Consider the following 25,920-nt stretch of genomic DNA (forward strand, 5'->3'; position numbering starts at 1 on the left):
AGACAGCAACCATATGTATTAGTTTAGCAGTAGAAGCATTTATTACATTTTATTTTGCTTCAAAATAAAACATGATTCAACACATCGAAATTATAATAACAATAAAAAAAACACCTGAAAGCCTAAACAAAATAAAATGGAATAAAACTAAAAAAATAGTGCCAACTTTTGTTTAGTAAACATAAATTGTACAATATTTACAAAAGAAATGCTACTCAAATTTGATTACAAAATGCAGCAAAAACATACTGTATATATATCAAGTAATTGTGCAGTCAGGTTCCCACACCTTGTACAGTATAAGCTGCAGTGCAGGTAGTGGGTCCGGTGCTGTCAGACTGATAGAATGTGCATTGTTTCTACAGCAGCACGTTGGATGCCATTCATCACAGTCACGTTATACCTCGCTTTAAACCACTTATAGACCTGACGCCGTCGTATACGATGAAAATAGCCGATCTACAAGTAGGGCTGTCACAATTAAGCATTTAAGTTGCCGAAGAATTCAACAATTCAGCAAATAATTGCTTTTAGGCTTAGTAATCATAAATTGCACAGGGCAATGAAATCACTGACACATTTAATTTTATTTATTTATAGCGGATATAGTTGATCTACTTGTAGATCAGCTATTTCTGCTATTTTTGAAAAATGATCTCGAGGTGATTATGTAATAATTGTGACAGGCCTAAATGCGCCTCGCTGTGAGTTTGTAAATTTGCTGTTTTCGCCGAGCAACACCATTGTACGAGGTGCACAGCATAAATGTCCTATAGGCTAATATTTGAGATTTGTTCTGCCTATGAGGACATGCCCAAAATAAGGATGCCAGGGTTTAACGTGGTTAAAACGGAACTTGAATATGCTATTTTTGCTCAGTCCAGCTCCAGTAAATGTACAACCGGTGCATTATTGTCTGACTCCGTAACATATCATACACAATACAGTATACTCAAATGAACATAGCATAATGCACTATTGTAAAGGTACAGCATAATGCATTGCGCTTCCAAGCAATTTCTGCGCTTGTGGAATAAATAATGGTGCTTCTTGTCCTCCTAAAGAAATTGACATTGTGTCATTATGAACTTTTCCTTCTGAACAAGACATACAAGTAACACACGTATTGTATATGACGACCACTCCAAGAAGACACAATAACACCTCTTCATAAACACGATTCCTTCCTACCCATTAGTGCTCTGTTCACGCCTTCCCTTTAGAAATGTTATAGAAAGGGTTTACATACAGTATCTGGGGATGTTTTCATATCACAAATCAGGGATATCCTTGCCGACTTAAAAAAAGAAGAAAAAGATAAAAGCTGATATGATCTGTTGGCCTTCTCTCCCTTTGTCCTCAGTGGGTCGTGTCAGTTTAGTCAAAATGGTGGCCCTTCCAAAGTTTCAATAGCTCATCCCTGTCTTAGCAGGAAGACTTCTCAATAAATAGTATGCATTGCACATGCATCACTTTTCCACCGGACATCTAGATTGAGTGGCAAAACATTGAGCAGCATGGAGCGTTGGAGTTTGGAAGTGCTCATTGGAAATCACTCAACCCTGCGTACCACCTGTTAATAAATTGCACATAATGCAGGAGGCAGCAGGACGTTGCTTTCCAAACTTTGACACCGGCACGGAATTTCTTGACAGAAAGTAGCTCATTACATGTCTGGTAGATTTTTATGAAACAAAAACTTTGCAGATAGAGGATAATTCAAGCTTTCCGTACAGCTGCAATGTTGATACGTTTAATGTTGTTTAATACAAGCAGATAGGACTTTTCTGTTTGGATGTATGGGCTGTCAAGGCCAGAAAGCACATTTAGATTTGTTTGATTTGATCTGTTTGTAACCGAGTATTTCAACATTGCAGTATTGATACTTTTACTTACTGTAAGAAAAAGAAAAAAAAAATTCCACCACTGCTGGTACTAAAAACCGAACAAATACTGAATGACAGAAGGAGGGCTGGAGGGGGGGCTATGTGTATTGTGATAAATGTATATATTTTTAAACGGACAAAATGTGCAATGTGTGGAGATTTTCACCCAACAGAGGGACACCAAGATGCTTGACGGAGAGATTGTGGCGAAGTGATTGTGTTTCATTGTACATGAAAAGAATCTAATCAAACAAAAGAAACAGCATTTGATATTACTATACCAGTCTTTACCACCACGACACATCCAATACTTGAATGGTTAAAACAGCAGTGAAACCATGGCCAGCCCAGTAGTCATCCACTGGTAAATAACAGAATAAATAAACAAAGTCCCTGTGAAGAGACCGCACAAAACCCAGTAGCTGCAGCAGGATACTTTTTATTTTTAGCTAGACTGGAACCATAAAATAATTTGTATGGTTCCTACAGTAATGCCTGACGTTTCAGTAGTCTCTTTTCAGTAGTGTAATAATACATTAGTCCCCTTTAGTATTTGCTACAGTACAGTTGCGCAAATCTTTTCCTCTGCATTGAACCCTGTCTTAACCATTAGGAGCAGTGGATGATATTAATACTGCGTCTGGGGAGAAGTTACAGCGTATTTATTTTTAATTATTTTTATTCCATGATTTTGTAACCCATTTTTTTCTCCTGGTGCTAATTGCCTAAACTGTAATCCTGGGTGCTATTCCCTCTGCCAACCTGGAGAGAGCCCCGAATTGAGCTCATCCTCAATGCATGAGGAGTGAGCAGGCCACTTTTTATCACCTGACAGGGTGATAAAGTTCCTTTCCCCATCCATCAGGCGTCCCGGCTGACCAGGGGGAGGCAGTATAGAGACCAGGATTACTGCATGTTTTATGTTAGGGTACCTACCCTAGGCCTAGGGGACACAGGGAGAACATGCAAACTCCACACAGAAAGGCCCTTTGGCCAACCCCACCTAGGGTATGGGCACTGATTACACGCAGTTACAGTGTCTTGCTCAGGGCCACTTCGTCACAGACTTGGCGGAACAGGGGTCGAACCAGCGACCTTTCCGTTCCCAGATGGGAACTCACTCAGTTACGGTGGGCCTTCCATACCGTAGGACACAGAGGCTATAGTGGAAGGTATGTAGTGCCAAACTACAATACTTAAGACTAAATTCAGAACAAAATAAAACTTCAAACGTAAAAGTGCCACATGCAAATAAAATGTATCTATAAATTCCAGGATTCTCTCTATGTATGTATGTATGTCTGTCCTTCGTATATCACACACACAAACGCGCACGCACGCACAGAGTTTAATCCAGTGGTTCTCAAAGAGCGGCCATCGGGGTTCCTTGAGGGGCTTCCAAATGGACCCTTACAGGTCTGACTGTAACTCTGAGAGCGTACAAATGGAACCAAATGGACCCTCTCAGAGTTATGCAGGTCTTTGAGATGAAAAAACATTTGAGAACCACTGGTCCGATGCCAGCCAACAAACAATCGGGTCCGGTCCCAAGTTAACAGCGGTTCTGTTAGCAAGGCAGAAGCGATCCGGGGTGGTCGTGTTTCGTCACCTTCCTCCTGGCGCTGCCCGGCCTCTTGACGTGCCACAGGTGGTTGTGGATGGTCATGGCGTCCACGCTGACCGACACGGTCTTGGTGGGGATGACGGTGAACTGCTTGCGGCCCGAGCTGTACTTGTAAAGCTTCTCGATCATGGCGTGGCCGATGACACGCGGGCCGGTGCCCGTAAACCTGACGATCTCCTCGCCATCCGCCGACACACAGTAGACGGCGCGGAACTGGCAGCCGCCGTCGCGGAACAGGATCATCAGGTGGTTGGACTCGCACTTCTCCAACTCCTGTTATCAGAGTGACAGGGAACGGGATAAATATATGAATCATGACTCATGAGCACATTTAAAAACCCCTTTTCAGTATAGTGTTAACCTATACTAGTGGCCTACAATAGGTGATATGTGTTTGTCGTGTTAAATAGCCCTATATTCTGATAGTACTCTTTGCTGTAGAGTGTTTGTCTTTGTTCTCTCTCTCTCCAGCTCTTTAGTAAACAGAAAATACATTTTAACGTCAGGATACCAATTCAGGAGAGAGAACTCATACAGGGTACAGGATAAACAAGTGAAATTGAAAGTGATTTCCAATCAATCAATCAATCAATTTAAATGAGCAAACAAAATTGTAACTTTTGTTCCCTAATGCCTGAACCTCTTGCAATAGTTAACTTGACAGATCTGGTATGCCAGATGACAGGTATGCCATCTATGGTTAATGTCGTGGTTAAATCATTCCTGTTACTTCTGGTACAAACAGGTTTAAATTAAATGTAGTTGTGTTCAAAGTAGGTTCAGGAGTAGAGACCACCCTCTGCTTTAATATCCAGCCACTCCACATTCCCCATCTACCACACTTGCCCTCACTTATTAGCCACTCCCCATTCACAATCACCCGTATCCACTACACCTGCCTCCACTCACCACAGCCAATCCCTGCTGCAATCACCACAGTATAAATACACCTGCGATATCTCCGCCGGCTTCACAGAACAAACACGGGTCATGAGTACTGCGCTTGTAGATCGGCTATTTCTGCCATTCACTGCTTCAAATTCATCGTCCTCCTCCACCCCAACCTCCTCCTTTCTCTTCCTTCTGTCTGTATTTCTCTAGGAACCCAGGTGGGGCAGTGATGAAGCAGAGACGACGGCCCGTTCCTCGAGTAGAGCAACGATGGCTGTCAGCTCCTGAGACTTTGCGTCCACCCTGAGTCTTGCCCTAACCTCGACTTCCCCATCCCATTCCACATTCATCTCATTTCGGTTCAATAAACTGTCAAACTTAAGTAGAGGTGTGGTCTCTTACTAGTGAATGTGGTGGTTAAATCATTCCTGTTACTTCTTGTACAAACACACTGACCTCAAGGATGATGGTCTTCTGGCCCTCGTTGACCTTGCCGGCCAGACAGCAGTGTGCGATGGCGTTGATGATGATCAACTTGTTGGACTTGGAGCTTGGCTCCTTGAAAAGCTTTGGTCCTGTTACACACAAAGGGTAGTATTAAATAATAGTAATGATAACAGATGTGCGTGCTCTATATATTGATGGGTGTGACGGGAACAATTTTGCTAGTATTCTCCTTTTGTGTCCAGTGCTTGGCACTTAATATTTTGGACGTTCACTTTTAACTGGGGTGTGTGTTTATGCCTTTACCATTGTACTCTGCGGCCAGTGTGATGGAGGACCCTGTGGAGCCGTGCTCCCAGTCCCTCTCCAGGTTCCTGCTGGACGCTCTGCTCAGCATGCCGGGGAAGGATTCCACACTGCACACCGAGCCGGCCCTGCACCATGGGGGACACAGACACACGCCACTTAATGAGGCAATACTTATACACGCCATATACATATACTCCTATACATATACACTCCATCCACCCAGTGTTGATTTTGTTTTATTTCGTTTTGGTCATAGTCGAGTCAAGTTTCAGCCATATTTTAGTCATCTGAAATGTTTTACCTTTAGTCTAGTTTTAGTCGACTAAACATCATAGTTTAGTCGACTAAATCTACAGTTGATTTAGTGAAGTCGATTAAAATGTATTTTGGTGGGCCTTGATGCCGTCAAAACTCATAATGCCTGATTTTACACTTGGTTGCATGCTGAAAATAGCCGATCTGCAAGCTCACAACACCTGAGCGCAACCAAACGAAAATCACTTGTATTTTAGTTCTACTGGATCTCTTCTCCACCAGTCCCTCCCTAACATTTTAGTCTAGTTTTAATTTGTTGACAAAATTGACAGTATATTTAGTCACAGGCACAGCTTAGTTTTTGTAGTTTTCGTCAGTGAAGTTGAACAAAGGAAGTTGATGAACATTTTTCGTCATATTTGTCTAAGAAATCAACACATCACTCCATACATGAATATGATTCATTCCGTCCTCACCTCTGTGAGTCGGCCCCTCCCGAGGTGACGCTGTCTGCCTCAGTAGCGAGAGAGAGAGTGGACCCTTGGTAACTGCGGCTCAGGTCAGCTACAAGTCATAGAGAGAGAAGGTGTTGAATAAATTAACATTCACCATATTACTGTCTACTCTATACCAATAATAACCAGTTTGATTTTAAGTGTTGATTTATAAACCCCCCCAAGACCTCCAGATGTAATATATTTGGCCGTGGACCCCCATCTGAAAATATATTGTGCCCACACCACGACGCGGTGTGAGCTTGTATATAGTTTAACCATTTTGCTGGGGACCCCTTGAAATCCCTCAAGGACCACCACTTTGAGATGTGACAAAAAACAAACAAAAAACAGACATATCTAAATATATGGTCCCTCCTCCGAAGAAAATTATTCTGGTAAATTGGAAATCTGAAAAGTCACCTTCACTGAGGCAACTGAATTTTAATTTTTAATTTTTTCCTGTTTATTTTGTGTGGCTTGTCTTTTTTTATTTTACAGTATGTCTTGTTAAAACAAAATCAGACCCGTCTGAAGTCAGTTGTACTGTACTGTACTGTACAGGACCTCCTCCCTGGCCTGTGTGTGTGTGTGTGTGTGTGTGTGTGTGTGTGTGTGCTATAACGCTATTTCCGTGCTCGGACAGACCCAGGGACCGACCCAGGGACACACATAGCTGTCTATAGGAATGGTTGCACCACTCAAAAAAAGAGATTGAGAATGTGATATGATAATGTGTATACATTGTCAATAAACACATCTTTGAAAAAAGGTTTGTCAACAGGTCATGCAGTGGAGGTTAAGAAGTGTCACCTCCGCTGCAGCCTGCTGCCGAACCCTGGGCTTTGATCAACATGGATGACATCAGAGAATGACCTACATCACACACGGACACACGCGCACACACACACACGTCACACACACATATACACACACAAACGGACAGTGCTAAGCAGAGCTAAACCACAGCACATATGCACAAAATAACATGCACACAGACATGACAGGCACTAAACTAACAAGCATACATATTTATTTGGTCACTTTAATAGCGTCATGAGTTTCCAGAATGGTTATCTTCGCTGTTACAATGAAACCATACAATGACAACGTATATGGGTTTAATATGATATCAGATTTATATGTCTATATCTCAAAGCAGAGCCCGGCCGATGCAGATCACAATTTTGGAGAGACCTAGAATATCACAGATTACTGATGTTTTGAATTTCAAGATTTCCCATATAGCCTGCCATTAAAAAAAAACTTGGATTTAATTAAAGTTTATTATTTGAGAACATTTTACTTTTATACAAATAAATAAATACAGCCATATTCACAAAATGTAAAAGAAACTGTGGTTATTCTTTCTTTTAAATTAGTTTTTTACAACTTTTGCATTTTCTTTGTTATATAACATTTGGCATGCCCAAAATCGGGACACCAGATAGAAAGTGGCAAAAGTTTGGGGACACTAGTATTGGCAGCATGGGTGTGGCTCTGGCGTCTTACGTGTAACGGATCCTTTGGAGAGGCTGTTGGAGTCTCCGCGGTGCAGAGACTTGGGCCTGCTCTTCCTGGACTTGGTCCGGGGTTGGGGGCGGGGGCGTGGCTGGGGGCGGGGCTGGGGGCGGGGCTGGGCTAGACCCTGCTCCTCCAGTAGTTCCTGCTGCTTCCTCCGTAGATACTCCTGCTTAATGAGCTCCCGTCTGGCCTTCTCCTCCTCCTTACGGATACGATCCTCCTCTGCCTTACGCCTGGGAAGTAGACACAGTAGAACGGCGATAAGTTTCGTCGACTAAACCTATGACGGAAAATGTCCATCGACTACCTTTTTTCACTGACAAAAACTAAATAAACACTACATAAAAACTAAGCTATGATGACTAATAAATAGTTTAGTCTAATAGTTTTTTGTTGTTCACGAAATTGTCAATATAGGTATTGGGGAGAAGAGATCCAGCAGAACTAAAAGACTAGTCATTTTATGCTTGATTGTGTGCAGTGAAGGTGCCACTCTCCGGAAATAGCCGATCTGCAAGCTCACAACGTTGTGAGCTTATAGATCTGCTATTTTCGGCACACAGCTATCTATATATCAGGCATTTCAACTCTATCACGGCCAGTCAAGATGCATTTTATTAAAAATGCTATGACTAAAACTAAATTGTGTGTGGTGTGGTGTGTGTGTGTGTGTGTGTGTGTGTGTGTGTGTGTGTGTGTGTGTGTGTGTGTGTGTGTGTGTGTGTGTGTGTGTGTGTGTGTGTGTGTGTGTGTGTGTGTGTGTGTGTGTGTGTGTGTGTGTGCGCGCGCGTGCATGTGTCACCTGGCTTCGTCTCGTTTCAGTTCGCTTTCACCTTCCTGTTGTTGTTTTCGTAGCCTGGCCTCCTCAGCTTTGCGTTGCTGCTTGAGGATGAAGGCTGTGCGACGTTTCGCCATTTCATCCTCGGCCATCTTCATCTCATCCTGAACATCAACAAAAAGGAACATTTATGACAGCTGGGACTACTGAACAGATTATAAATCCTTTGTCCGATCTGTTTCCACGTTCAATGTCATATCTTGGTTGCTTCCTAATGTTGAAAGTAAAACTAATTGAAAAACAAAACAAAAACTAATTAGCAAGAAATTCCCTCCGTAGTAAACAATAATAATAATAAAGTATATATAATTTTATACTGCACTGAGGAGATAATGAGACAGAATGTTGAGTCTCTACTCTACTGTATATCTGAGATTACTTCATGTCCAAGAACAATATTCTTTCAATATCTAACATGCTCAAATGTAGTGTCTTTTACCCTAAAGAAGAAGCCCAGTCCATTCTTCTGTTCCTCATCTGCAGCACTCTCTGGCAGCCGTTCCTCTGGTGTATGCTTGAGGTCCACCTCGATCAGCTGACCTTTAACCCTGGTGCTTTCTTCATCATCATCCACGACCTCTTTAGCTGAGCCGCTGAGATTACTCTCAGTCACCTCAGTAGCTCCAGCGGAGTGCAAAGAGTCTCCCGAAAAGATGCTCAGAGGATCCTGAAATCTAGTCAAGTCAGGGGAGCATCTCAATCCTTTTCCGGGGCTACGATGGCCGGAGTCATCGTGAACTACAGACGTGGAGTTGATCTCTAAAGACGTGTTGGCGTCAGTGCCTGGGCCATTCACACCAACGCCTCCTTTGGTGGAAAGCTTACGATCTCTGGGTGAGATGCTGGGCTTAGTGGACAAAACCCTGCTGTTTTCTTGAACCAGTTTCAGCTGTGAGGGTTTAGTTCTGGGGCTGCGCTGGCCAGAGCTCAGCTTGGGCGGCCGGCGGGCCGGAACGCAACCGGTGCCACCGAAGTCCACAAAGTGTACTGCAGCCGGAGGGGGGTCTGCAGCAGTGCACTTTGTGGAGCTTGGTAGCTCTGCTGAAGCGGAGCCGGAGGCCAGTGTTGGGCTTGACACGAGCATGGCGGTGCTGGCGGGGGATACTGGCTGCGGAGGTGGACCTGGAGGCGACGTGAGGCTCTGCTTCATCATCTGGTCCTGCTGGAAGGACAGCTGCATTATCTGCTGCTGGATGGAGCTGATGGCGTCGTTGAGAACCTCTATGGAGCGGTTGCAGTTGTTCACGTCAGGCTCCTCGGCCTCACCATCCTGGAATATCACGTCTGTGTTCAACTGTCTGTTTCTGCCCGTCTGTCCGCTCCGTGCAGTCTGCCCTGCTTTCTTTTGCAGCCTCAGCTCGTCCAGCCAGGAATCGTCCTTGCAGGGCGGCGGTCTCATCTTGTTGGCGGCTGCTATGACCAAGTCCGGAGAGTGTTTCAAAGGTTGGGGCAAGGTGTCACACTTCCCTCCTCCCCCGCCCTTCTTCACTATGTTCAGAAAGGCCGCCTTGCCTAACTTCTGCCGCTGTCGCGCCGACAGGGCCTCCGTCTTCTTCTTCTGATGCTCGATAGCGCGCCGCTGCTCCTCCAGCTGCATGTGCAGCTGAACTAGTTCCGAGGGCATGGCGAGATGACCCGTCGCCACCCCTGTTTTGCCAAGAAACACACCGGACTCCTTCAGCGAGCCTCCCAGGAGAAGATGGGGCGCGCTCTCCGAGCCGTCGGGCGTGGTCTTCTGGGAGCAGCTGGTGCTGGAGCCGTGGAAGCTGATCCTGTGGAGCTTGCGCTCGGCGAAGCTGGTCATCCTGACGCCAACGCTGCCTGAGGCGACGCTGCAGCTGCTGGCCCAGGACGCTGTGCTGAGGCAGGAGGGGCTGGAGCGGCCGCTGCCGCCCTCCTTGTCGTCACGCTCGCATACCTTCATGTCCTCTTTTAACTTTGCTGACTCCACCTCTCCCTCCTCCTCCAAGCACTTCTCCTCCGTCATGAACTCCATGTCCTCCACGTCCTCCTCCTCGTCCTCGATGTCGGCTATCTCAGAGTCCGAATCGTTGCCCCCTTTCCACGCGGTGGGGATGTCCCCGTGACAGATCTGTCCGGGGAGGGCCTCCTCCACCTGATTCACGTCCTCTCGCGACACGTGAAGGAAGAACCCCGGAGGCCGTTTAAAAACCGACTGACCGGGTCCCACAGCGCCCTCCGCGGGCGGCCTGAAGGCCGACTCCGCCTTCGCGATAGGAGTGAAATGACCTTTGAGGTTGTTTGAGTCGGCGGCCGCAGGCGGGCATCTCCTCTGGGTAGAGCTACAGGCATCTGCGTAGGCTCTCCTGGGGCCCGGCGGCGCTCTGGCACAACTCTCACCGCACTCCTCCTCTTTGTTCAGGCTGATGCTCTTCTCTTTGGCCGGCTTGGGGACGGCAGGCATCAGCGGCTCCAGATAGAAGGCGTCTGCTCGAGGAGACCGGGGGGTGGCGGCACCATAAGCAAGGTGGCGGTCGAAGCGGGGAGAGCGGCGAGCACTCAAACTCTGAGAGGATCCATGGTAGATGTCCAGCTCATCCTGCTCCACGTCCGCCTCCACGTAGGGCTGTCGCCATAATGACATTGTAGTTGACGATTAATTGTCATGCAAATAGTTGCGTTTAATGATTTAATTGTGTTGGCATTGGAACATATTAATAAGAAATAAGCTTAATTAGAAGAAACTTAATTATATTACACACAGATAGACAATTACAATTAATGGTGCCAATATTCAAAATGTGATGCGATATATTCAAAATACACAATGTACTATGGCCAAAACGGGCCATATATTTAATAATTTCATCTTTACCAAATAAAAAATAAAACAGCAGACACAGCAGATCTACAAACTCACAACGTCGCACTGTCAGCTATTTCCGCTATCTTTCAACAGATTAATTTGTACGGACGCAAAAATTAATTGCGATCGTCTCAAAACTCAAAAGACTGTCGTTCTTTTTTCGAGATTATTGTAACAATTGCGACCACCCGGCCGGCCGGCCTACCTCCACACTCTGCCGGGGACGAAGAGCAGCGGGGTGGATGATGGCCACCAGCTCCTCTTCCTCCACCTCCTCCTCCTCGTCCTCGATGCGTACGTTGGCCATCATTAGGCCCTGGCCGTTGAGCCTGCACGCGGGGGGCAGGTGGGGGGAGGCTCCTCCCAGCAGCATGTGTCTGGGGGTGATGCTCATGATGTTGGAGGCCAGGCTGTCTTTACTCATGGATCGCGTGAGACTGAGACTGTCCCCGTCGCCGCCGCCCTCCAGGGACAGATACAGGCCGCAGGGAACCGGCTGGGATAAAGGCCTGGGGATGGATGGGCGTGGGAGGAATGGAGGAAGTGGGCACAAATGTTAGGACAATGTGATGTAATAGTTCGAAACACTCTTGTGAAAAGACTGGGCAGCCCAAATCGTTTTCATTTATTTTTTTGTAGTTTTCTTTTTGGCTTGTCCAAATTGGAATCAGATTGGTTTCATCAAGCCTGCATTCCCAGGCGGTTTAAAATGTGATTCAAATCCCAGTAATCCCAAGATTACTCATGCCTCTAAATTAAGATTACTCATGCCTCTGTCGTTGTCTGAATACACAAATCAGATCCGAACACTTATATAACAGTCAGACCCAAAGATCAGGTTTAAGTAGCAATTGGTATTTGCCTGCAGTCACTGTGAACAATGCCTTATAGTGAGTAGTACCAGTGAATGGCTCACCTCGCTCTCCTATCTGCTCTGGTCAGCATTGGGCCCTGAGGCTGCCCGTCCACACGTGTCAGAGAGTTGGACCTGTTTCTCAGTCCTGCACAAAGATAGGAATGAATTCACAAACTTTAGACATCCCAAGTTCAAGTATTATTATAGTATCATATTATTATTATTATTATCATTGTTATTATTATTAAATGCCGCTGATCTTACCCGCATTGTCATCCTCTTGCATCACATGTTGACTCTGTCTTCGGGGCAGTAAGGAGTGAGACGAGCTTGTTGTCATTTTGTGACTGTTAGGGAAAAGATTTAACAGTTAAAGTCATAAACCACTGAAATAGTACCAATGCACCTCTGTGAATGCCACAGAATTCCTCACAAAATTCAACTTTGCCTTCATGCTACAGTGCTTGAACAAAACTGGTGATTATACTGTAGGTCACACACCAAAACTGCTGCTTTTGAAGCTCTCATCTCTATATTCCTGACAAAAATCATTCTCAGCTCATCTTTAATTATTCATCTTTTCAAGTACAGTTGTTATGACATGACACAACAGACGAACCGAATCTAGACTTAATTTTGTTGCTGTCAGGCAGAAACCTCTTATCTCCACATTTTTGTTTTTCGGTAAATTAACGCCCTACTTGATCATACTGCATCATCTCACGGAGTATCGAAAGTACCAGATCTACAAGCTCGATAGAGCTTGAAACGCATCGCCTGTTTTGAGCTTGTCGATCTGCTACTTTTGCTATTTTTTATTTGTGGACGATATGCCAAAACAATACAACATCCTACATTTAGTGGTTGAACGGAAGTCTGACGTAATTTACAAATCCTACCTGGTTTTCACACAATCACAGAGACCCTTTGTTTATTTTTGGACCACAATGCTTATATGAGACGTTTTTAAGAAACCCAGTGTTATTCTCGATAGAGAAAAACTTCCGTGAACCAGGAGATGAACGAGTGACGTCAGGACTAATGATCATAATTTCAATGTGTCATATAGCTTTCCTTTGAGAAATCGGTTCGAAAACATATATCGAAATCAACATATCGAATCGGTATGGATGCTGAGAAGAAATTGAACGATACCCGGCCCTAGATATACAGTATGTGTGTGTCCTTGGACCATATTTCTCATTAAGTACAATACCTGAGGTCTGGGCTGGAGATCATGGCGATGTCGGCGGAGCTCGATGAAGGCAGGAAACTTCGTTTGGTGGCGTTGGAGATGGGCAGGTGGGGGCGGGGGGAACTCTTAGGGTGCAGCAGTGACCTCACTGCGAGAACGGTGGGAGAGGAGAGGGGCGTTATTCATTTACTTCTACATTCATATCACTAACAGTGACGTGAAAAGAATGTAAAACAAATCCCCGTACCGTCCATCATTTCTTGAAGGTCTCTGGGCTGAACAAAGTCTGGCTTTACGATCTCAAACCACCAGAACAGCTCGGCGACGAACACCATCAGATTGTTCTGTTGTAAACACATAATAAATATGATCACCATTAAGAGACCGATAACTGATATGCATCGCTATATATGTTGTTGTTTTTTTAACTTTCAACCCAGCAGCCCTTTTTGAGCATGAGATAATTAATGTTCAAAACCTTTCAAAATGTTTGAAGAAGAACAGATCCACCAAAACCCATTTGGGCTCACCTTCAGTACTGGCGGACTGTAGAGAATGTCTTCAGGCTTCAGGTAGCAACTTTTGCTCAGGTACTCGCTGGAGAACTCCCTGAGCAGCTGGATGTTGTACAGACAGTCTGTTATGGAGGGAACCTCCTTCAGACAGATATCTGCACAACAAACACAGGACAATCACGATCCAGTACATTCATTATAGCACACACAATGACAGACAATCACTAGTCATCCAGTACATTGAAAGAAAAAGAAGCCTGTTTTGAATTCAATACTGATACTGCCCTCGTGGGTTTTTTTTTATAATTAAATGTGTCTCTCTTTGGGTAGCAGAATGGTAGAACTGCTTCAGAACCGTTTCAGAATGTGGCCAAATAGTGAACGTGTTTTTCCTATAAGGTATACATTAAGTATTATGAAGGACATACCCTCCAGTCTGACCACAGCTGGGCAGTAGAAGTGGACCACAGCCAGCAGGGCGGCGCCGTCACACACGTCCTTCATCAGGTCGTCCACCAGGGGGAAGTGATGTGGCATCCGACCCGAGTGATCTCTGCGGTATCGCACCTGTGGACCACGGGTAACAGTAACAGTTTTGGACATATGAGGCTTCCACCCGACATGTAGGCTACAGTATATATTGGGCTAATGGGCTTACGTGGTTTTACCAGAGCTAGACAGACAGAAAGAAAAAGGACGGAAAATATGTAAAATGTGTGACACACGCAAGCACATTATTCATGTACAAATCTGATTACTGTATAGAGCCCGCGTTTCTCTCTTACGCATGCACGCATGCATGCACACACACACACACACACACACACACACACACACACACACAGACAGACAGACAGACAGACAGACAGACAGACAGACAGACAGACAGACAGACAGACAGACAGACAGACAGACAGACAGACAGACAGACAGACAGACAGACAGACAGACAGACAGACAGACAGACAGACAGACAGACAGACAGACAGACAGACAGACAAACACCCACACACACACACACACACACACATATACCAGCAAATACTGATGGGAGATTATTGGATAGGACAGTTGCACTTACAGGTACCAGCTTCCAGTACCATTTGGAGGGAGACTATCGGTCCAACAGGCAGGAGGAGGACGGACAATTTATGAGGAAGACATAGGAAAGGTCAGCAGAAGACAGGTCAAAATGCACTAACAGAGGATGAGGTTTGATTTATACTGTGTCGTACGGCGGGGCCTAGGTTTGGGATCCGAAACCGGAGGAATCGGGAGGAACGGGATCGGTCACATTTGAACCTTTTCAGGAATCAGTTTGAGCTGGTGTGTGGACTCCACGTCTGCTATACAATTGCAATACCAGCGGTTCTCAAACTTTTCAATTTCATGGACCACCATAACTCTGAGAGTGTAGGTTTCCATTTGTACACTCAGTCTCTCAGAGTTACAGACCTGTAAGGGTCCATTTGGAACCCCTATAAGGAATCGTTAAAGTGAACCGGAATCAGACCGAGAGAATCGTTGAGGAACGAGGATTGTTAAACATCCTAAAGGATCCCAACCCTAGCGGTGTCGCCCGCTGAAAGGTTTTCAGCACACGACAGCATTGGACGGATTATAAATCAAGCAAAAACAGATGTCAAAGACATCGTTGGAAAGGGTAATTTCTAAACAAACAAAGCATTTTCATATTTCTAAAATGGTTTTACTATACATGCATTAACTAGGGAAACTATGAACTAAAATTAAGCTCAGGTGGTCGGACAAACAAAATTAATGAAGAGCCCAAAAAAGACAGATGGAGAACACAACCTGGAAGCCGAATATATTAAAGGGGGTGTGACTGTGAAAAAACTGTGATTTTATGTATTTATGTTTACTAAGTAGCTGGAGAGATGGGGAGACCACTGTTACTGAACAAACAGTCTACCGGTATGTTAGCAATGATTGTTACTCTATGGAAATGTATTTAACACGTCACTTTACACCCCCTTTAACTTGAAAGAGAATGTCGAATAGTGAACGTGATGAATTGTTTCAGAAATGGCAACAGTGTAGTATTCACCTTATGGTGAATGTATTACCTTATGGTGGATGGGAACAGGGGACCCCATCAGCTGGTGCTTCCCTTTCAGCTCCTTATCTGTAATCTCCCTCATCTTCATATTCACCTAATAGTCATGAATGGTAAATGGACAGCATGTATACAACATGTCTCCACTCAAAGTGCTTAACCACTTTCAACCTGCTATTATAAACTAAAGAAAAACTATGACTAAACTAAAGCACTAAAACTAAGACTAAATATATTGACAATTTCGTCAACAAATAAAAAACTAAAGACTAAAATGCAGGCCAAACAGCAGCTCACCTTATTAATCCAGAAGACCATTGCATCTTCCAGATCAAACGGCAGCTCCTTGGAAGCGGTGAAGTTGGAGAAGCGCTTGACGCTGGACACCACCCGCTCTATGGTCATCATCTCCGCTGTGAAGGCCATCATCAGAGCGTCGATCAGGGGTATGTGGGAACTCTGAGAAAACATGTAAAAGCTTAAATTAGTCACAGGCAAGGGTCATCAATATGGCCGTTCATGGACAAAATGTTCCCGTTGCAAGACTTGGCCTTGTCCGTGGGAAATGTTAGATATTAGATCATTTGTTTTGATACACCATAATAATATTCTTATTTTGATAATAAGAGCCAATGCACTCTGTTGAGATGCCAACTTGCGCACGCAGAGCGGTGCGCTCACCACTGGCATCACCGCTTCCAAAAAAACTGATATATTATGATATATTGTGTCACCATCAACAGCCAATAAGAGAGCACCATTCTTGGTGACGTAACCAAATGATGCTGGTCCCTGATTGGGCTGAGAGGACACGGACGCGCACACACACACACACACACACACACACACACACACACACACACACACACACACACACACACACACACTCTCACACACATACATACATACACAGCCGATTGCAGTACTTGTGCGCTCTGCTTGCGCAAGTAATTACTGAATGTCAGTCTCCAGGTTTTCGTATGTAGGACACTGATTTACTATCACACATTAGAAGTCCACTAAGTGCTAAGTGTTGTTCAAACGATTTATTTTGTTTGTACACTCTGAGTGTATACGAACAAATCCATTTTGGTTCCATTTGTACAGTACACTCTCAGACCTCATTCAGGGCTAGCTTGTGTTTCTGGTAATATTATTGTCCAAACATTTTGTATGTCCGTGGCAAAGAAAGTCTTTTGACAAAAACGTCCACCACAAGACGACATGCCGATGACCCCTGGTCACAGGGATTAGAGCAGCGATTCTCAAGTGATTTTCCGCATCAGGGCCCACTCGAAAAACTCAAAAGCGTCCACAGCCCCCCCCCCCCCCCCCCCCCCATCTGACCACTTACTGTAAAACGGCAGCTGAAAGGCTCAAATGGGTGGGCCGCGTACATCGTACATTTTCAGAGCATGGTTATTTTAATGGTCAAACCATTGATTGATTGTCTTTTACATTCTTCTTCTATATACTGTATTATGTATATATGTTATATTATCATAACAAAAACGTAGTGTTGTTGCATTTATTTGACTGTAGTGATGGTGGAGCAACTGCATACTGTGAAACTGGCTACCGGTCAGGGTGGTCAGCTTCAGCAGATGGTCCCCCTACCATTTCTCAAGCTGCTGCTGGTAGAAGGGAAAAACACAGTGACAATGCTGCTATAATAACCCACCCGGCAGATTTAATAATGCCGATACTGTATATGTGGAGAGCTGCACTATAGTACAAAAGGCTGCACCAGTGTGGCCTTTAGAATAATCACACAATAAAGGTTTCCAACCAATAGAAAACCAAGTAAAAGTCCTTCTCTACTGTTTTTTTCATTGGCACATTTGACTGTCAAGGTTTCAGCCTCCAGGAAGAAACCCTAAATACAAAGGGAAGACATCATTGCACATAAGAACCACACCAAGGGGTCTAATGGAGTACTGTCACCTCATAAACACTAGAAGAACTGGAAAAAGAAATACAAAGATCACGGCACTCCATCTTTAAGACAGTGGATGTACACAGAGTCTTTTGTCTCTACCGCATACGTACCATCTTTTTTTTTTTTTTTTTTTTTTTTTTTTTCAATAATATTTTTATTGATTTTTACATTTTATGACAAAGACAAGACAGGAAAAACAAAAACAAACAAACAAAAACAGACAGCTCAACTCAGGCGCGTTGTGGAACAAAGGACACAATTATACACTTATACCAACAAAAAACAAAATTGCAAAAATAATATACAAATATGGACACTTTTGCAGTTTGGTGCTTGAAAGTTTAGATGGGTTAACTCCAGAGAAAATAAAATAAAAGATATGCATTATACATACATAACAATATCAATAACTTTATCAATCAAGGTTAGTGGCATCGCTTCTGTCCAGGAACCCTATGGTCAAGGTGGTAGCTAACTGAGGGCCAACAAATCTCAAATATGGGTCCCATATTTTATAGAAGGTATCTGTGGTGGAGCGTAGCATGCAGGTTAGGAATTCCAACGGCATGCACTGCATGATTATTTTGTGCCAGTCTTTTTTTGTTGGTGGTTTCTCATTAATCCAAGACAACAGAATATTTTTCCTAGCAGCATAAGTTAAGAGATTAAACAGACGTGTATGGAACTTGTCAACAATTTTGTCATCAGGCAGCCCAAGAATCAAACACATAGGGTCAAGTTCAAACTCTATATTAAAGATCTCATTCAACTGCTGCACGATACCCAACCAGTATCGTTTAATCTTATGACATGACCATATACAGTGAATATAATTTCCCTCTTCAGTTTTACACTTAAGACAGAGAGGAGATAGAGTAGGATTCATTTTATGGCGAAGGCTAGGTGAGATCTGTAATCGGTGTATGGTTCTTAGCTGAATCGACCAAGCTCTATTACACACAGAAAGTTTTTTGGCATTTTCAAATATTTCCCACCAAACCTCGTCTGAAATTTCAACCTCAAGATCACTTTCCCATTTCCTCTTAGCATCTTGTGTGTCAACAGTTGTTTTGGATCTCAATATGCCATACAGAATACTTATAAACCCTTTTGTAAAACCCATTGTCAGCACTCTCTCAATTGGAGAGGTAGTTGAATTAGTTGATAGTGTTGTGCGTCTGAGAATGAAATCCCTCACCTGTAAAAATCTGAAAAAATGACTGCGATGTAGGTCATATTTTTGTTGTATTTGATCAAATGACATGAGTGTAGGACCGGTAAAAAGATTTTCTAACATTGTTATACCGCTATCTCTCCAATAATTAAACCCAAGGTCAGTAAGGCCAGGAGGAAAGTCTGGGTTCCCCTGAATTGAGGTAAGAGGTGATGTTACTTTGGCTCGACCCTCCAAAAGCCTTGCCACCTTCCATGCCTTTAGTGTGTTGGAAACAATTGGGTTTTTACAATATTTCTTTGCTGTTGTAGGATCTCTGAGAAACAAGAGATTCCGGAGAGGACAATCACACTGTGCAGTTTCAATATCTAGCCAAATTGAAGGTTGATCTTCCTCTAACCATGCTGCTACAAATCGTAGTTGTGCAGCTGTCTGATACCATTTTATATTGGGGAGGTCCAGCCCTCCTTCAGAGACAGACAGTTGTAACTTAGCTAGCTTCAACCTGGGCCTTCTCTTGCTCCAGATAAACGAGCTTAACCAGCCCTCAATAACCTTGACCACCTTACATGAGAGGAAAATAGGGACCATCTGGAGTGGATATAATAACCTTGGTAGTATGTTCATTTTAATAAGTGACACTCTACCCAACCAAGACAGTGGCAGTGAAGCCCACCGATCAAGGTCAGACTTTATGACATCTAGCAGTGGAGTAAAGTTGGCAGTGTACATTTGTTCAAACAGGGGAGTTATATGTACACCCAAATAAACAAAGCCAGTGGGGGAATACGTACCATCTTGATGGGAGCAGAGCCGAGGTCCTCGTCTGAGACGGGCGTGCCGTCGCTCTGCAGGACGTAGAAGCCTTTCCTGGACAGGGACTGGATGACCGCCTGGTGGCTGTGGAGCGCCGCCGCCTGCTCGGCCTTCAGGATCAGGCCACACACTCTGCAGTAGAGCTCCCCGGACAGGAGCAGCCGGATGACCGGAGGCTTGATGTGCTCCTGCTCATACTGGTCTGTGTAGAACGGGTCCTGGAGGTCCCTGGGGATGTGGTCTGAAGAGAGAGAGAGAGGGGAATGAAAAGAAACACGTGGAATAAAGCAAAAATAAAACCTCATGACTGAAAATGTGATGACCCCCAGGGACAACAGAACTTCTATTTATACCTAGGCCATGCTAATCCAGATTTAAACACTTTCAAACACAATTTTGTGACTCCTCGGGTTACTTAATAGTAACTTTGTTTTCAAACTGAGACGCTGCAACCTGTTTACCCATTCGATTAAGTCAAAATGATGACTACAAAAGTAATATTATGTGTAGAAAACTTCTATACAATCTAAAATCGCATTTTACAACAGCACCATCGATAGCATCTTGGCAGCGGGCTGCATCATCACCTGTTATGGGAACTGTATCCCTATCAACCAGGGTGGTGTGGACACCGGACCACTGCATCGTTGGTGGTGAGCTTCACTGCCTTCAGGGTGTAGATGAGATGCAGTGTGCAGTCAACATGGCTCAACACAATCTTTTCACATGGCTAGCTACAGCGGCCACAGCCAGGTAAGTGCAGTGGTACTGATGTTTCAAAAGCCATAACACCAGACTCGGTCACTGTTACTGAAATGAACATCGTAGTTTCATAGTTTCTTCTGTAGTTTTATTTTCTGTACACACTAGGTGTGCTCTGTTTCTGGCACTGGCTCTGTGAATACAATGTCCTGTTTGTTATTATATCTGCTTCTATTTTAAACGCTTATTTTATTACCATTTTCTTAAAAACGATGCACTTTGTGTACCATATCCGTATGTTGTTTTTGAGGGCTTATATTGACATATCTGACCTGTTTTCCTGTTTCTTTCCTTCTCTAGTCTTTCCCCCTTTCTTGTTACTGCAGATATAATGATGATGGGAAGTTATCAGTTCGACAAACAATTCTACCCGTCTCTACACCTGTGCCCCTGTGATTTGACGAATGAAGGCCACACCGTTATCTGACATTAACGTACAGTATAGAGCTGGGGAAAACTCATCCTATCATGCTGTCCTCCTTGTCTGCATAATGTGATTGACCCACCCAGCAGGGAAAGCCTCGCTGTCCTCTGGATACCCATAACCCCACCCTGGTTCTTTGTCCACAAAGTACTAACAGGAAGTGACAGCCAGACATGCGAGAGTGGTACACTAACTATTCTACAGGCCTGAAGCAGGGGGCTCGGCCACAATCGAATCCCATCCACAAACCAAACCCTGCTCAATGTTATGGCCGGGGTAGTGTGGCTGTACGTGGCACGCTTTTGGATCGCACAGATTTAATCTAGGGATGCACGATATAGACATTTTGGCTGATGTCTGATAACTGATTAATAGCATGGTCATGTTGATCATTCCAAAATGCCACACAGATATTGTAATATACGTTTCCAGTACTGGGGTTTACGTCAAACCTCTTACACAGTAACTGTGGTTCTGGGTGCAGATGCAGACTTAAATGTAGAAAGATTCATCATTTATTTTTTACTTAATAATGATTCCAACTTTTGCTTATACTGTATATGTTCTACGGGAAAGCTCCCCCAGAAAAGGAAGATGTCAATACCTTAGAATTTGCGATGCAATGTTAGAAACTAGGAAGACCTTTAATCGCCCCCCACTCCCCAATTCTGGACCATGATGCTATATGACCGAGCTAGACCATGAGAGAGAGAGAGAGAGAGAGAGATTGTGTGACTGTGTGCGTGTGTGACTGTGTGCGTGCGTGCGTGCGTATGTGTGTCTTTGCTCCTACTCTTGCAGACACAAGGTCAGATCGATCGGCACAGATCAAGCTGACAGTCAGGGAAATGCTCTGTGGCTGAATGAATACATGACTATTCTGCAAACCTATTGGAGCGTGCCCCACCCCCCTGCATCCTAGGTACAACACTGTACTACTACTAAATCTAACTCTAAACTGAAGCCAGTTATTGCCAACACATGGCGTTTTCAGTTTCACTGTGATACAGATAAATAGGAAGTTCATGTTAGTTGTTCCATTGCTCCAAGGCGGAACGCAACTAAACATGCCCTGAAAATGGTAGCGCCCGGCCAACCCATTAAACCACTTAACACGGCAGCTGGCCGCACACACTTTCAAGATGATCTAAATATCTAATATAACACATGTAAAAAAATTGAGCACAGTATAATTCTGTATGTTTCACATTTCCAAACATTTTAAAAATGGCAAAAATAGCCGATCTCTACAGTATAAGCTCACAATGCGTCGCGATGCCATTTGGCAATAGGGGGCCTGCAGCCATAGGACAGAGGCTAAGGCTATTTGGGGGTCCTTGGCATGGAAAGGTTTGGGAACCCCTCGGGTAGACCTCTCTGAACAATATACAGGTAGGCTCTATGAATACGCCATTTTGGGGGGGAAAATCGAATGGCCCCGTACAGGTGTGTAAATGAAAAGGTTTGAGAACCACTGTACACTAAATGGAACAGAGCCTTAATCATCGGTAGCACCTGTGAAGGAAGTAGGAAGAGTTCTTTCCTAAATGGAGTACATCATAGAGCCTATTGTTGCTTCTCCAAAGGCCACAATAAGACATGCCAGTCTAAACAAACACGCTGTATTTAAATGCACTTGTACTTGAGGCAGCTTTCTATCCCATTAAACACTTTGACATGTGACTTCGTTGTACGACGGTGTCACGCGACGGAGCATAAATTAGACATTAAACCTGAACAGTCTTATCCAGCAAACAGCCACGCTATAATCCCATAATGATGGTTTGCCCCTTGTGATCTCCCCACTCTCACATCAATGACATTGTTCGCCTAAGTGGTCTGTTACTCCTTCTTTTTTGTAGGTTAAGTAACTTGAAAAATAACCATAAAAACCAACATGAAAAAGAATCGTGATAATATTGTGGATTGTGATGTGGTGATGTGCTTTAAAATAACATTATATTTTTCCATATCACCCAGTGACACCCACCCATGAATTGAAACGTAGCAGGGGTGCATTATTGGAAGCAGCATTGACATTGACATGCACTGCAACATTCTACAGACAGAATGAATGAATAGCAATGCTAGCATTGCTTAATGCTTAGTGGCAACTGCCTTTACCAACAGATTTCTGGCAGACTGTGGCAGTGTTCCGAATGTTGGACCAAGATCCTGTCTGGTATTATTATTATTACCGTATCATAATGTAATATGCAACAAATATAAAGATATATCTTATTGATACTATTGATGAATTGAGTATGAAGGACCCCAATGCAAACAAGCCATAGGCTTTCTTGGGTTTAAATCCTTTTAGCAGACCATGAATTGAACTGTACTTTCCTGTGCTTTTTCTGCAAACTGTTAAAATATTCAATCAATCAAATCAATCAATCAATGTTGACGCGCTATAAACCGGCGACCTTCTGATTCCCAGACAGACGTCTTACTGACTCTATCCATTCAGCTTTGGTCGAACACTTTCCTAACGCTCCACAAGCACGTTGCAACATAATCCCACTAACATAATCCAGACATCGACTGTAGGAAATAGCTCTCTGTTTGGGCTTACAGTCCGCCAGTGTTGCACACCAAACACAGTAGATCTACAAGCTCAAACGTGTCTCTGTGTGACACTTTGTGACTTGTAGAGCAAGTATTAATCAGATCAGACACATAAATGCACATAATTTGAGCCTGATTGCTTGAACTGGTACTTGGGAGATCAAAATGTATGTAGCAGTAAAACTTATTCACACAACATGTGTTTGAGTTGTGTTAAAAGTCATATTACTGTCTGTCTGGCCCCTTCTGAACAGTAGCTGGCTGGCCAACATAAATAACATTCATTATACTGTGGAATGAGCTTCTTCATGTAGTCAAGCATTCCTAGAATAACACATCACGTATTTTACTTCTAGTGGATCGGATCAGTTCCAACTTCCAATGCACATAATCATCATGCCCCAATAATACCCGGCCTAAACCCTATACCACTCAGGGTCAAGGGTTAGGGTTCCACTTAATTCCTGCTTTAATCCTGACAATAGCCTTCAACCCAAGAACTGGCAAACTGTCCACACAAAATATATTTTATTAGGACCTCTTACAGAGACTATGAGATTCTGAAGCAGCGGGTTATCTTATCCTTGACATTACTGTTTGCAATAATCTTCTTCCCTTGGCAGTCAGACGTCTGTTTAGCATCTAATTTATGTTGACATGTTGTTCATGATATACCACGCAGCAGGTGACATACTGCTCGTCTGTTCAATAAAACAAACCATTGATTAGATGGGCCTATACATAGACACTAGTCTGGAAATGCTTGTGTGACATATTGTGCTGTCAATGTTATAGCTCCAGAGAGAGAGAGAGACAGAGAGACAGAGAGAGAGAGAGAGAGAGAGAGAGAGAGAGAGAGAGAGAGAGAGAGAGAGAGAGAGAGAGAGAGAGAGAGAGAGAGAGAGCGAGAGAGAGCGAGAGAGAGATTGATTGATTGATTTTTCCCCCCCCACAGTTTGTAGAATGGGTACAGTTCAAAAGATAGTACAGGTCAATACAAAATCTGCTAAGATCAAATGATAGACCAGAAAAAGCACTAAGACCTGTTTACCTCAGGGTCCTCCATTTTCAATTCATCAGAACATTTAAAGACATACAAATATGCACTTCTATGGGGAGGGAGGGAGAGAGAGAGAGAGAGAGAGAGAGAGAGAGAGAGAGAGAGAGAGAGAGAATTGAGACCAACCTTTGCCATAAGCTTTGGCAAACAACCAGCGGAAATTGGCGTCTATTTTGGCTCTTGCAGAATCGTACATCTCCAGCGGCACGATGTGAACATCCACCACGTCACCTGCTGCAGGTCCTCCTGGGTCCGCTCTGATCCTCCTGCCGCCAGCATCCATCCTACAACACAACACAACACAACACAGCGAAATATAAACCTATCATACTGTATATATGCATGAGGGAATCAACCAACACCTTTAAAAAAACATTATTACATCGCTGCTATAATAGTCGACAACAATAATAAGGGCCTCCTAGCAAACAAGCAGCCTACTGTGAATGAATGTCACATCACACGCCCACCCTTCTCTAAAAGCATCGTCATTTTGTATAAATATAGACTAAGTATCGCACCCATGCATGGATGCTATACCTCAATTAATCAATCATTCATTAAAACTGTTAGCATATAAATGGCGTGTAGCGGTCCTGTTAGCTAAACGAACCCCTTGAAAGCCAGATAGGCTATTAGCATTGGCAATCTGTCTGGACGTTTAGCTAAACGTTATGCTGCCGAAACACAAACATTCCCCCATCATCTCCAACAGGGTATATTTGAGGACCCTCTCCTCTTCCCTCTTGTAGCTAAACCAAACCGAATGGGGGCTGGTGGTGGTGACGGTGTGTGTTGGAGGGGCTTAAGTTGTTATTATATTCATGTCAATTAAATAATAGCAAAAACATTGACTTCACCTGACAGTGAAATAACGGAGGACTCCTCCCCGCCTGCAGGCTACATGGACATCACTGTGAGATGATCAGTTAATCCGAACACAACAACACCAGGTCAGGAACAGCAAGCGTGATGATATTCCGATCGTGAGTTTTTCTTCCGACATGTTTTTTCTTTCTTCTTTTAATCATTTTCAGTGACGGCGCCAGGGGGGGGCTGGGGGGGGCTTTAGCCCCCCCTGCTGGAGGCTTAGCCCCCCCTAAGCACCCCCTGCCCACAAACCTAACTGTGATGAAAAATATTCATGGTATAAATAAAATATATGAAAGACAGAATTGACTTACTTTTATATAAACCATTACTATAAAATCATACTTTTTATTTTTGGAATGCTGAAATAATCCATAACCTGACTTTTAGTGCCGCTCCGTTCTCCCGTTAAGACAGTACAGTCAAACAGCCCCCTCCCTCAACCCCTCCCTCCTGAGCCTTGGGAGCAGAGCTGCGGACTCTCAGCCCGCACTCCCCGCAGCCTCACAGTCACATCACTCACATACGCTCAGTACAAGTCTGTCTCGTTCTGTCACTGTGACTTCTGTCCC

At 44.0% G+C, this 25,920-nt stretch overlaps 1 protein-coding gene across 1 annotated transcript; it reads right to left on the reverse strand.

The window, feature by feature from the left end:
* Window positions 1-535: 535 nt before the first annotated feature.
* On the reverse strand, window positions 536-25,469 carry LOC310878675 (calmodulin-regulated spectrin-associated protein 1-B-like). Its single transcript, XM_083793041.1, has 20 exons — window positions 25,339-25,469; window positions 24,605-24,762; window positions 19,643-19,905; window positions 16,033-16,194; window positions 15,746-15,832; window positions 14,740-14,772; window positions 14,087-14,225; window positions 13,674-13,813; window positions 13,391-13,487; window positions 13,165-13,291; window positions 12,213-12,295; window positions 12,009-12,093; window positions 11,298-11,601; window positions 8,705-10,852; window positions 8,230-8,369; window positions 7,416-7,660; window positions 5,886-5,973; window positions 5,152-5,279; window positions 4,858-4,976; window positions 536-3,783 (listed from the first exon to the last, which is right to left on the reverse strand). The coding sequence occupies exons 2-20, from the start codon at window positions 24,759-24,761 to the stop codon at window positions 3,454-3,456; spliced, it is 4,875 nt and encodes a 1,624-aa protein (XP_083649167.1). The 5' UTR covers window position 24,762; window positions 25,339-25,469; the 3' UTR covers window positions 536-3,453.
* Between the last annotated feature and the right edge of the window lie 451 nt (window positions 25,470-25,920).

The sequence above is a fragment of the Protomyctophum parallelum genome, assembly GCF_964188405.1.
Source record: "Protomyctophum parallelum genome assembly, chromosome: 21".
Taxonomy (NCBI): Eukaryota; Metazoa; Chordata; class Actinopteri; order Myctophiformes; family Myctophidae; genus Protomyctophum; species Protomyctophum parallelum.